The sequence below is a fragment of the Tachysurus vachellii genome, chromosome 26 (assembly GCF_030014155.1).
Source record: "Tachysurus vachellii isolate PV-2020 chromosome 26, HZAU_Pvac_v1, whole genome shotgun sequence".
Taxonomy (NCBI): Eukaryota; Metazoa; Chordata; class Actinopteri; order Siluriformes; family Bagridae; genus Tachysurus; species Tachysurus vachellii.
The window spans coordinates 14,971,850-14,984,758 of record NC_083485.1 but is presented as its reverse complement, the minus strand read 5'-3'; the positions used below and the strand labels follow the sequence as shown (position 1 = coordinate 14,984,758).

Sequence of the window (12,909 nt, the reverse complement as noted above, 5' to 3'; positions counted from 1 at the left end):
ACAGTGTGATATAGATTTCATAGATCCTCGGTGGATAGAAGTTAGAATTGGAAATTACCGGCGAAACGGGGCTGTGAAGCTAATCGCTGCTGATTAACAGTAATTATGCATCGTTAAACACACACTGAGACATCCTGTGTGTTTAACATTTTCATCAGCGTGTATAAAAATGCAGTGAACAAGCGAATTATGCCGTTTAATCCCTGATTGCCTTCTGCTAGGTTTTAGCTGGACGTGAAAGAAATGGTTACTTTCCACTAGCTAACATACGATCACCAGCTAATTGTCCAGGAACTGATGATAATGATGATGATGATGATGATGATGATGATGACGTTGCCTTGTACTTGTACATGTGTAATGACAATAAAGTTGAATCTAATCTAATCTAATCTAATCTAATGATGATGATGATGATGATCGGCCAACCATGTAGAAGCAATGAAAGGCATAACATCATACAGAGTCTGACATCAGCCCAGACATCAAAAGGTTTGACACGGTTGTTGGTGCAAACATGATGGGTTAGTTTCAATATTTCAGAAACTGCTGGAATTTCTCCTGGGGTTTTCACACTCAGCCGTCTCTAGAGTTTCCACAACATGCTGAGAAAAGCAAAGAACAAAAAATAAATAAATTCTTGCTAGTTCTACAGAGAAATATCTTGTTGGTGAGAGAAGGGAATGAGCAGACCGGTTCAAGCTGAGAGGAATGCTGAGGTCCTTCAAATAAACGCTCTTTACAGCCGTGGTGAGCAGACCAGCATTTTACCACATCCGGATTTGAGGTCTATAGACTGGAAGAAGAGCACTGGCTCACAGAATCTGGACCTTGTTGTATATAAAGTGGTGTGAGGACGTTTCTGCTGCACCAATCGCAAAGTATAACCAAAACAACGTTCAAGGATTTATTTATCTTTAGTAACACATCTTAGTCAATCCCGACCTCTGGGAGATATGAGGAACGTGAAGAAAACCATGAGCTGAACCATGAGGAGAACATCTACAGAAACAGAAGATCAAAATGAATTAGCTTTAAGGTCAGTTTACATCCTTTATAGGCAACTTAGTACCTTTCACACTCCAAAGAACCCTTAAGGAACCTTACTTTTTAGGAGGAAAGTTTGGTGTTCATCCAATTCAATATCAATTCAATTGCTAGCATACAGAATATTTTTCACTACCACTTTAATTACCACTTTACCCAAACTAATTAGTCAGTCTTCACACTCTTAAGAAGAAGAATTCTTAAGAGGTTTTTCGAGGTTATACATAGAACCCTAGTGAATAGAATACTGTATACCTTTCTTCAAAAAAAAAAAGGGTCTCTGTAGAACCCTTAGAGAGAAATAAACCTTTTATATTAAAATGTTTCTACAATGAGGTCAGCACCATTACTTTTGGGTGTTTTGTCTAAATGTAGAGATGAAAGCATTGATTAAATTGGTGGTGTTATTTATGTTGAAATAAATGTATAATGTATTTAGACTTAGGGGGCACGGTGGCTTAGTGGTTAGCACGTTCGCCTCACACCTCCAGGGTTGGGGGTTCGATTCCCGCCTCCACCTTGTGTGTGTGGAGTTTGCATGTTCTCCCCGTGCCTTGGGGGTTTCCTCCGTGTACTCCGGTTTCCTCCCCCGGTCCAAAGACATGCATGGTAGGTTGATTGGCATCTCTGGAAAATTATCCGTAGTGTGTGATTGTGTGAGTGAATGAGTGTGTGTGTGTGTGTGCCCTGCGATGGGTTGGCACTCCGTCCAGGGTGTATCCTGCCTTGATGCCCGATGACGCCTGAGATAGGCACAGGCTCCCCGTGACCCGAGGTAGTTCGGATAAGCGGTAGAAAATGAATGAGAGAGTGTGAGTGTATTTAGACTTGCTGTATTTTGTGTCTATATTTGTATATAATTAAAATAATAATAAAAAAATCTTTAAATGATTCTAAAGAGAACCATGTAACACCATCAGGTTCCTTTCAGTGACACCTTCAAATCGGTTCTAGATGAACAACCCTATATGAAGCAAGTGATGGAACCAGTTTGGGTTCTTTATATGAGCCACTACAATGTGTAACAGTGTAGAATTCCTGCCGCAGATCTGTCCATCATGTTCCTTTAACCCACATGGCTCCGTTTTTTTTATTTTTATTTATTTACTACATTTTGCTTTACAGCTGTTTTCTACGGAACTTGATTAAGCCGTCTCGAGAAACATAAAGAGAGAATTGTGGTGGAGCGATTAAAATGCTCTGGAGTGGCCGATATTATGAAACTGTGCGAAAGGAAAAAAAATGGCTTTCATTTGCCAGGAAACAGAGGCCTCGATTCAATCAGAGACGTTCCCTGGGACTTAGGAGGAAAATCTGATTTCACCTGACACACACACACACACACACACACACAAACACACAACCACACACTCACGTGCACACACCCGTCCCACCGCGAACGTTCTGCACAGCGACGAATTATTAGCTAAATTAATTTCCGAAAGAAGAATGTGTGTTTGTGCACACGCTGCACCTTATTATCCTTTATAAAGCTGTAGCAAACAAGATCAGGATGCGTGGAGCCGCACAGATCTTTAGTCAGATTAGCATATTCTTATTAGCGTGGTGTATTCATGTGTCATTGCACGCATAATGACTCGCCTGGTATCGCGCTTATTGGCCACCTGTAACCCGGGATGTCCATCGATCCGGTTGTGCTGATGGTCAGTGCGGACACAGTGCCAGCTTTCCTGCTGAGGGAAATCATGTTGTATTAGATTAACGTCTGGCTGGACAGCGTGGATGAAGAGGGATGCTTATAATTACCCATGAGGCAGTCGCACATCAGAAGTCACACCTGCTCGGAGAGAGAGAGAGCTGGCCAGGGATGTCTGCTTGGCATACACACACACAAACACACACACACTCACACACAAGCATTACACCATGAATCATCGACAGTTAAATGCCTTATATTTTTTAATCATTTAGCAAAAAAGTGTTCATATGCTGTTACTTAACTATGCTAATGTGCAATGTTTTATGTACACACACGTATCAAATATTAGCATTAGCTAATCCAGAATCCAGAATACTTAATGAGGCATTAATTGGAGTATGACAGATTTTAGTAATCAGTAGTAACGTGAGAACTGCACAAATGAGGGTGGAGTTTGAGCCAAATAGAGGCGTGACTCGGTTTATTGTGTAATTCTGTCCTTGGACCTAAGACCAAGTTGGATAAACAATGTAGCGCCATTACATTGCGTAATTAATTACGCTACTGTGGAATTACTAATTAACAGAATTGCAAACTAAAGTTGGGGGGGCACGGTGGCTTAGTGGTTAGCACGTTATCACACCTCACACCTCCAGGGTTGGGGGTTCGATTCCCGCCTCCACCTTGTGTGTGTGGAGTTTGCATGTTCTCCCCGTGCCTCAGGGGTTTCCTCCGGGTACTCCGGTTTCCTCCCCCGGTCCAAAGACATGCATGGTAGGTTGATTGGCATCTCTGGAAAATTGTCCATAGTGTGTGATTGCGTGAGTGAATGAGAGTGTGTGTGTGTGTGTGTGTGTGTGCCCTGTGATGGGTTGGCACTCCGTCCAGGGTGTATCCTGCCTTGATGCCCGATGATGCCTGAGATAGGCACAGACTCCCCGTGACCAAAGGTAGTTCGGATAAGCGGTAGAAAATGAATGAAACTAAAGTTATAAAGATTATTTAAGATGTGCTGCATCAAGTGCTATTCTCTTCTTCAGTATCTATTTTCTAGCTCTGATTTCTGTTTTTATTTCTTTAGGTGCTCATAAAGCTATATCTGGCAACCTGTCTTAAACATGTCATTTATATAATCCGAATAAAGATGCGACAACATAAATATTTTACATAACATTTTAACTTATGTTCTGGGCACACAGCATGCACGAGCATGTCTTATTGTTCTTGCTGATTGTAGAGAATGATTCGTCGTATGTTTTTTCACCAAAAGTTCTAGCTGGCAGACGCAGACGCTAGCATCCCCGCTGTACTGGCTTGTACACACTAGGATGTTACACTGAGGTTTTATTATAAATCTTTCTACTTTCTGCATTGTTCCCGTGACATTTAGATACCTTTGTTCTGAGGCTTTCCTCTTATCCTCCTCTAGCCTGTCACACTCGTTCTCGCTTTATTGGCGTCGTCTGCTACGTTAGTCGGCGCCGATAGGATCAGAGGCGTCACATTCGGCTCTGATCGTGTGCAGTAAAAACACACCGCAACTGTTCGTACAAACAGGGGAGGGGACCCAACAATTTCCAGAATTGTAAAAAGTACCCCCCTCTTTAAAGTACGCTCCTTGTGATGTGACACATGGCATTTCTCTATTTCCTAGAAACATTGCCTACAGTCATGTCGGGGTAGAAAAAGAAGTTGTAAGGAGTGAGATCTGATGAATACGGTAAATGTGAAGTGATAACCATGTCGTTTTTGTGCGTTGAAACGCTACAGGGCCAAGTTCTTGGTGCACCACTTCTCATGATGTTTTTTTTTTTTGCCTCTAAACGCCTGATCACTTCGGTTTAAAAGGGTGAACAAACTCTCTAGGAATAAGTCATTTAATGTCAAAAACCTTTGTATGGTTTGTATGGTTGTGAACATGTCGGTGCCTTCCACTGACTGGGCTTGGTTTCAGGGTCATACCCACACATCCGAGTCCTGACACAATTTGTGAACTTTGACATGAAACCTTGTTCGTTTCTTTGATGTTTTTTTTTTTTTTAAGTCCTCACGCACAACAACACGACTGAAGACTTGACGCGTCTTGCCGAGTTCTTGTTTGCATTAAAATCTGACCTTCTATTTCGTCAGTAGTACAAAGATGATATTGTAGACGTTGCCACTTCTTGAATGTTCTCTACATTTTCCTGTGTTTGAGAAGTTGAACGATGGCCAGGTTGCGGTAAATCTTCGAGGTTTCTACAAGTGACCTCGTAAGCAAATATGCTGGTATGCAAGTAAAAGTGTAAATATAATTTTTCCCTTGTTTGTGAGGCAAGTGAGCATAAGGCTGAGTATAACCAAGGGTCCTTGTCTATATCTGCATGAATTGGTGGATCATTATTATTATAAGCCTGTTTCTAGTGTTCAACTGAGTGGATCTGTTCTATGATGCTTGTATACAATATTCAAAGGTTCCCTCGAGGTCAGAATACACCGTGAATTAGCAACGACCAAGACGACCTCGGTCTAGAGAAAGCGATGTAACATCATTGTCTGAGATCTCTCGCCAAGTTTCTGTCCGTAAGCGGTATTTGGCATCTTTCCGCTTCATCAGTAATCACATTACTGCGGGGCTTTTCACATTACTTGGTCATTTCATTACAGTTGATGCTCCTCAGTTAGAAGTGCACAGACTTGCCTTCTGTTTGGTTTTGATATTATTACTAGGCTGTTCTTTATTTTTTTATTGTTTCTGACATCTTGGCATTTGTACCTGGACTTGTCTCTGGGCTCTTGCTAAATACGGTCAGGGCTTTAACCCAAAGTTTTGAAAGATAGTGACATAGTGACATACGGCTAAGTACGGTGACCCATACTCAGAATTCGTTCTCTGCATTTAACCCATCCAAAGTGCACACAGATAGCAGTGAACACACATACACACACCCGGAGCAGTGGGCAGCCAGTGGGTTCGGTGCCTTGCTAAAGGGCACCTCAGTGGTGGCCGGCCCGAGACTCGAACCCCCAACCTCATGGTTAGGAGTCAAACTCTCTAACCATTAGGCCACGACTTCCCCCTTCCTTACATAATGAACATCTTGAATCAATCTCATCTAGTCCTGGTCTGAGACCTTCCTTATAGCCCTTGTTCACGCACTGCAAAGCTGCCACTGTTGGTCAGGGGTTTGAGCCAGACCCTTAACCCTTACCCCCCTCCAGGGGTGTTGTATCATGGCTGACCTTGATCTCTGAACCCAACTTCCAAAGTTGGCATCTGCGAAGAAAGAATTTTACTGTTGTGTACTGAATATGTGACAAGATAAATGTTTATATTCTGTTATAGCAGCAAAACGGAATAAATCTGGAATGGCATATTCAACAAGCACAATATTGGGGTGATGGTCAGGGGTGCACATATTTTTCCTCCATCACCACGCGGCTGTAAATCACAAAACTGGTTTATACCATAAGCTTGATTTTCTGTCATGGATGAAATTGCACATCTTAAAAGAATCCTTCGGTCATGAGTTGAGGAATGAAAAGCATAATCTGGCAGCTGACGATGTTCCAAGGCGAGCAAAGATGTCTGACAACAAACGTCTGGCAGGTTATTAAAATCTCCGAGTGTGAGCGCTGCTATGATTCTTGTCTTAGAGCCACCAGTATGAGGATGGAATGAGATTATGGCAAACTCTCAGAGCAGCTACAGATGGCGCCGGTTAAATGTAAACGGATTTGTTAAATTGTGGGGTGATTATTTAAGGACGTTTTGAAGAATTAATTGAATCTTCTGCTGCAAATAGCTCCAAACTCGTCGTCATCACCTTTTAATGTGTCATTTCTTACCATGCAGTCACTGTTATACCGACGACTTGACTAAAGACATTTAACTACAGGTCTTTAGATGGTGTTTAAATATTTCTGTAATCACACTTTTGTATAATTCAGAATTGAACGAGAAGTATCCGTTATATTCTTCCTTTACCTTCACTCTTTCCTTCCGCTTCCCCTTTCTTCAATTCTCTCTGCGGTGTTTGGACTTGCAGTAAATGTCACCATGTCCACAGCATGTCCTCCTGTTATTGCTGTTGACCTCATGATCTCATCTCGCTTTGTTGTTCCCTGAACGCTCCTAACTCTCGCTCGTCTTTTTTCCGTCTCCAGGGAAGAGGCCATGATGTCCACCCACTTTGAGACAGTAGACGATTTGCTGGCGTCGTTCGGCCCGGTGAGAGACTGCTCCAAGGACAACGGCGGCTGCAGGAAGAACTTCAAGTGTGTTTCTGACAGACGACTGGACTCCACAGGCTGCATGGTAACTCTCCGCTTTCAGTTTTCTGCATCTACTTCACGCAGAATATCGAATGTCTTACAGTAAGTGTATTTTAAAATGAACCAAATGAATAAAATTTGCGGTAATGGACCTCCAAAAGCACAACTCTTGATGCTTGATCCTTTCAGACTAGATGTGCGCACAGCTGGAAGTGGAAAAAGAAAATAATGTTTTTTTAATGATGATTTAATTTGATTTGATTTCATCAGATTACGGCTTCCCTTGCTGTCACAAAAACTATAAACCAGGATAATTATAAAGACTTTTATTTTACAGTCTTTTGCTTTATAGTGGCACATTTCTATTTAGTCTTATTCATGTCAGATTCACGTCTTATTCATGTCTTATTCATTGTTTGTTATTATTATTAGCAGTCGTAATTTATTGTTTATTGTAACTGCATATGAATATTTTCAAATACACAAATACATTATCATTTCGATAATAATAATAATAATAATAATAATAATAATAATAATAATAATAATAATAATAATAGTTCCACTTAGCTGAACCTTACTTACAAAATATTTTTAGTATTTATTTATTTATTTATTCATTTATTTATTTATTAAAAAGCTCTTCTGTTTTATTCCATTTTTAAATTTCAGAAGTTTAATAGATTTATTTTAATTTTATTTTATTTACATTCCATAAATAACAGGGTGTTTATTATTATTATTATTAGTATTATTAGTATTATTATTATTATTATTATTATTATTGTTGTACATTTACATTTACAGCATTTAGCAGACACTCTTATCCAGAGTGACTTACATTTTTATTTCAGTTTATACACCTGAGCAATTGAGGGTTAAGGGCCCTCCTACTGGGGACACTAAAAGTTTACCTTACCCTGCCTTGCCTTGCTCAGGGGCCCAGCAGAGGCAACTTGGTGGACCTAGGATTCGAACCAATGACCTACCGATCAGTAGTCGAACACCTTAACCACTGAGCTACCACATCCCTTGTTGTTGTTGTTGTTATTTACTGTTCAACAAACCCTTTAACGCTACTAAACATCTGTGGCTACTGTTTCTTTGACCGTGTCTCAAAAATATGTCCATCATAAGAAGAATGAATGATTAAAAATAATGTTACCGCGTTATCATTAACCTGGAGTGTTAATGATAAAGTTGAAGCTTTGTTATTATAAAGTAACAACGTGAAACTTTTCTAATTAAAGAATTTGATGACTTTGCTGGTTATTTAAAGCAATCGCACTGGGCCACTTTCACCTCCGTACTGTTTGCTTTTTTCTTGTTAATCATATTCTGGAGGTGCAGCGTTTTTTTTTTCACTAATCCTGTCAGGACTGGTCAGAGATCTAAAAGCAGTTGGCTGTAAGGGAAAATAATTCACTTTGCACTTTTTTCAGGACTTCTCGCAGACTTTCGAGTGCCACTTCTAATGGGTTCAAGGGCACACTTGCTGGAAGTGTACTGAAGGTTAAACCATTTAGTTTAGTTATATTTATATATAGGATAAGCTGGAAAGGAGAGAGTTTATTGGAAAATGATAAGCTAAAGTGATGTCATGACCTGGCGGGTAGTTGAGGGAAAGAGGTTTATTTTTTATATATTTATTTATTTAAGTATTAAAAGAGTAGATTATAACAAAGTCAAGGTTTTAGCTGTTCTTGTAAAACAAATGGAAATTGGGTGTTATTAATATTATATATATTATATATATTATTATTTTGTTAGAATTGAAAAAAGAAAAGAGCTATTGCATCATCCCTAACTACAATTTCATTCCGTTATTATTCCTTTTGCATTTGTACAATGTAAAAATAATACTAAATCATGAAAATGGGAGAATTTTTGGATAGAAGAAGAAAATAAAGAACAAAATATTTATACAGAGTTTATGGAATTATACACGTACTCTATAATCTAGAAAAAAAAATCGACCAGAATCAATCTAACGACAAGATTGTTAGTGATAAACAAACAAACAAACAAATAAATAAACAAACAAATAAATACGTTTATATATACACTAGTATTGTTACAGGGGGCACAGTGTCTTAGTGGTTAGCACGTTCGCCTCACACCTCCAGGGTTGGGGGTTCGATTCCCGCCTCCGCCTTGTGTGTGTGGAGTTTGCATGTTCTCCCCGTGCCTCGGGGGTTTACTCCGGGTACTCCAGTTTCCTCCCCCGGTCCAAAGACATGCATGGTAGGTTGATTGGCATTTCTGGAAAATTGTCCGTAGTGTGTGAGTGAATGAGTGTGTGTGTGTGACCCGTGACCCCAGGTAGTTTGGGTAAGTGGTAGAAAATGAGTGAGTGAGAGAGTGAGTGAGAGTAGTATTGTTACAGGTCAAAAAAGTACTTTGAATGAACATCAAAATACAAAGAATTCTGAATTTAAAGGTATGTTGTAATTTTTTCCCCCCACACATTGTGCTGTAAAGGTGAAGGATGTAAATTGGCAAAACAAACCTGCAATATTAGTTCTGTCCATTTTATTATTAAGTATGATTATAATACACCAAGAAATCCAAATCATTGACTCCAGTCTATCCTTTAGTCCAGTACTTTAGCGTGAATTGTCTGTCTTCCCCCCTGTTATCACTCTCTCTGACCAGCTCACAGCTGCCAAAACATAGGCCAAGCTGGTAAGAGCTGGTCGTGCAGCATGACCAAGCCATTTGTGCCAAGCTACAGCTGGTGGACCAGATGGTACTGGATGATCTCCATTCTGAAGATGGTTTACCACTACGGACGACTCGGTCTGTCGTTTGGTGTCTGGACTTTCACGTCTTCTCTTCATACCTGCATTTAATTCTGATTCATCAGCACTTTAAAAAAAAAAAGTTTAAATAGTAATTTAAGTTACTGTACAGACAACGTCTATGACAGACTAATGCCTTGTTTAATGATACCAGCAGGAAATAACCAATTTGCCAAAGATTATTGGGTGTAGTTTCTTATCTATTAAGAAATAGATAAGAAACTATTTATAAATTATTTATAATTGCACCGCATAAATAAAACCACAAAGTCTAAACTTCTCGAATATCAGACCTTTACCAGGACACTGGAGACTCCTTCCATAAATGCTAAACAAAGATTTCCTCCAAAAAAATGTACAATATCAGTGATTATACTTTTATTTATTTATTTATTTATTTATTTATTTATTTTTCTATTCTAACATATTATAATAATAATGTTTTATTTTTCTAAATCTGAGATAGCAGATAGCAGAACCTCTGTTAGATAAAATTATTACTCACCTTCTAACCAATCAGATTTGAGGATTCTACACTATTTTTAACAGCGGTTTATATTCATACAAATCTTTATATTCAATTATATATTTTTAATATTTAAAAATATATATATATTAAAATATTTATACTCATCTAAGAGGGGGCACGGTGGCTTAGTGGTTATCACGTTCGCCTCACACCTCCAGGGTTGGGGGTTCGATTCCCGCTTCCGCCTTGTGTGTGTGGAGTTTGCATGTTCTCCCCGTGCCTCGGGGGTTTCCTCCGGGTACTCCGATTTCAGATGGACAACAATGTTCCTTTTGCTCGTTGTTAAAAAGCGAAAGGTTTTATTACAGTCAGAAAGATTGATCAGCGCTGGGGAAAATACTAAACAATGCAAATCAGTTAATTAAAAAGCAGATTTGTAAATTAGAGGATTTAGCCCCGTCATTACGTTCATTTGCGGCGGTAATCATAGAGAAGGATTTAACAGCGTCACAATGTGATGGCAACAGCAGATTGCAGTGAAGGCGTCGTTAGCTTCTTAATGTCGCGATCATGGCAGGTGGGCTAGCGCAGCTCTGATATGTTTTTAATGGACTTGTTTTCATTTGCCACGCTGCACTTCTTACATTTAAATCAGACCCTTAATTGCAGGTCTATTAGTAAACAAATTGGTTGTGGTGAACTTTAGCCTTCCTGATTTCACTTGGCCTTGTTGTGAAGAGCATGCAAATAATCTCCAAGGTGAAAACAAGCTTTGGGGAAACTTTCTTTAGCTATATTATTTATTTATTTATTTATTTATTTATTTATTTATTTATTTGTTTGTTTGTTTGTTTGTTTGTTTGTTTATTTGTTTGTTATTGTTATTATTGTTATTGTTATTATTATTATTATTATTATGTATTTTTTATTTTATTATTATAATTATTATTATTATTAATAATAATAATAATAATAATAATAATAATAATAATAATAATAATAATATTATTATTATATTTCAGTTGCTGTTCATTAAACAGTGAGCATTAGTCATATATAAGAACGACAGGAGGCTTATTTCTTGGGGGCAAAATTCAATTACACTGAGCTCTGATTATAAATATTTCATATTTTATTGGCAAATATATTTTAAAAGCAAATATACAGTATCTGTGATTTGTTCGTTCAAGCCTCCATAAACGTCACCATGGAAACAAAACATGTCTAAGCGAGAATTCACCTTTAATCCGATTTTAAAGAGCATTATCTTCGTATTTTCTGCACAGTACAAACATCCCACGTGTTACAAAAAAAACAAACTGTAACTCGTTTACATTTTTAGAGTAAATCTCATGGTACAAATCTCAGATAGACAGAAAAACGGGTCCGCGTTTTTATCTAGGATGGAAAACGATGCTAATAACAGACTCCTCCAAACACCATCAAGAGGCCTGAAGGGAAAATCAGAGTCAGTTTATAATTTCAAGTGTATTGGCCTCAGTGGAGTGTTTAACTCTTCACAGCTGAGTGTCAAGGTTCAGCTTTGGAAAGCTTAAAGGACTCATTAAGTTCGTGCTGATGATGGAATTTGACCTTTCTGGAAGGAAATCGTTTTTTTTAATATATTATTTTTTCTCCTCTACAATAAACTGAGTTATTGCTCAGTGTATTTTTTTTTCTCACTGTGTCCTGAATACAGTAGCTGTAGTTTATCTGGTATTATTAAGATCATGTCAGAATTACAGAATGAGTCAAACACACAAGGAGTGAGTTAACCTGATTAATCATGTACACAAGTTCAGGGCGTTGTGAACGATTATTTTCTCTTCTGTTTTAGTGTAAAAACCCAAACACGGGCAATATTTCAGTTTTTCAAATGTTTCCGTGGAACTTCAGCAAGAATTCAGAAATAAATGCATAAATCAATTAAAAGACAATAAAAAAATCTCTAAGCGCTTGAGTGCTACAAGAACCATAAGAAGCTACTTACGTTTGTAGTCTGATGAAGTCGGATGACGGTTCGGTTCGTCCGCTATTTTGGACTATAAATGAATAAACAGTGCAGTTTAATAAAGATAATAAAGTATTATACTTGGGAAATTACTGTGGAGTTTAAAAGGTGTTATTCAGTTTCATGAAAAAGTTCTTGGTTTGTTTTAGTGCTTGAAAAACTTTTCGGAATGATTTACAAAAACCTTTGTAGCTTTGTGAACTAAGTGTCATCAGTCTTTATTCAGCCATGAAGCTAAGCATTGGGCCGAACTGCAAACTTGCTAATTGTCCTTAAATTACGTTTCTTCCAAGCTACTTTGTAAGCCGAGTCTTGCTAAATGAAGCATATCTCCTGGCATTTAGTCCAGCTCGGGGTTTGCTGCAATATTTAACACCGCTTTCCCGAGTTCATCCGAAGGCTCTATTAAAGATGGCCGGCCGTTTTCGAGTCAGAATTGCTAATCGATACGAATCTTGGCCTTTCAAGCCACAACGAGCGTGCCATTGGTATTGACGTTCCGAAATAACAAGTCAATTTGTACAAAGGTTAGATCGGCCGTTCCGTCCGCAGCGGCAAACAGCGAAGGCTGGATTTCCTCCCACTCGCTCTGGAGAGTCTGCGCTCTCACTCCGGTTGGGCTTGGCACATACACAAATAACTCAAACATGCAAGCGCTCACGCTAAT

The 12,909-nt window shown here is 38.7% G+C and overlaps 1 protein-coding gene across 2 annotated transcripts in view; it reads left to right on the top strand.

Annotated features, from left to right (window-relative positions):
- LOC132840721 (astrotactin-2-like) overlaps nucleotides 1-12,909 on the top strand; it is a 343,281-nt gene that overhangs the window by 224,917 nt on the left and 105,455 nt on the right. For both annotated transcript variants that reach the window (XM_060862652.1, XM_060862651.1), the window contains exon 11: nucleotides 6,854-7,004. In XM_060862652.1, the coding sequence (XP_060718635.1) occupies nucleotides 6,854-7,004 (151 nt within the window). The remainder of the gene's footprint in view (nucleotides 1-6,853; nucleotides 7,005-12,909) is intronic.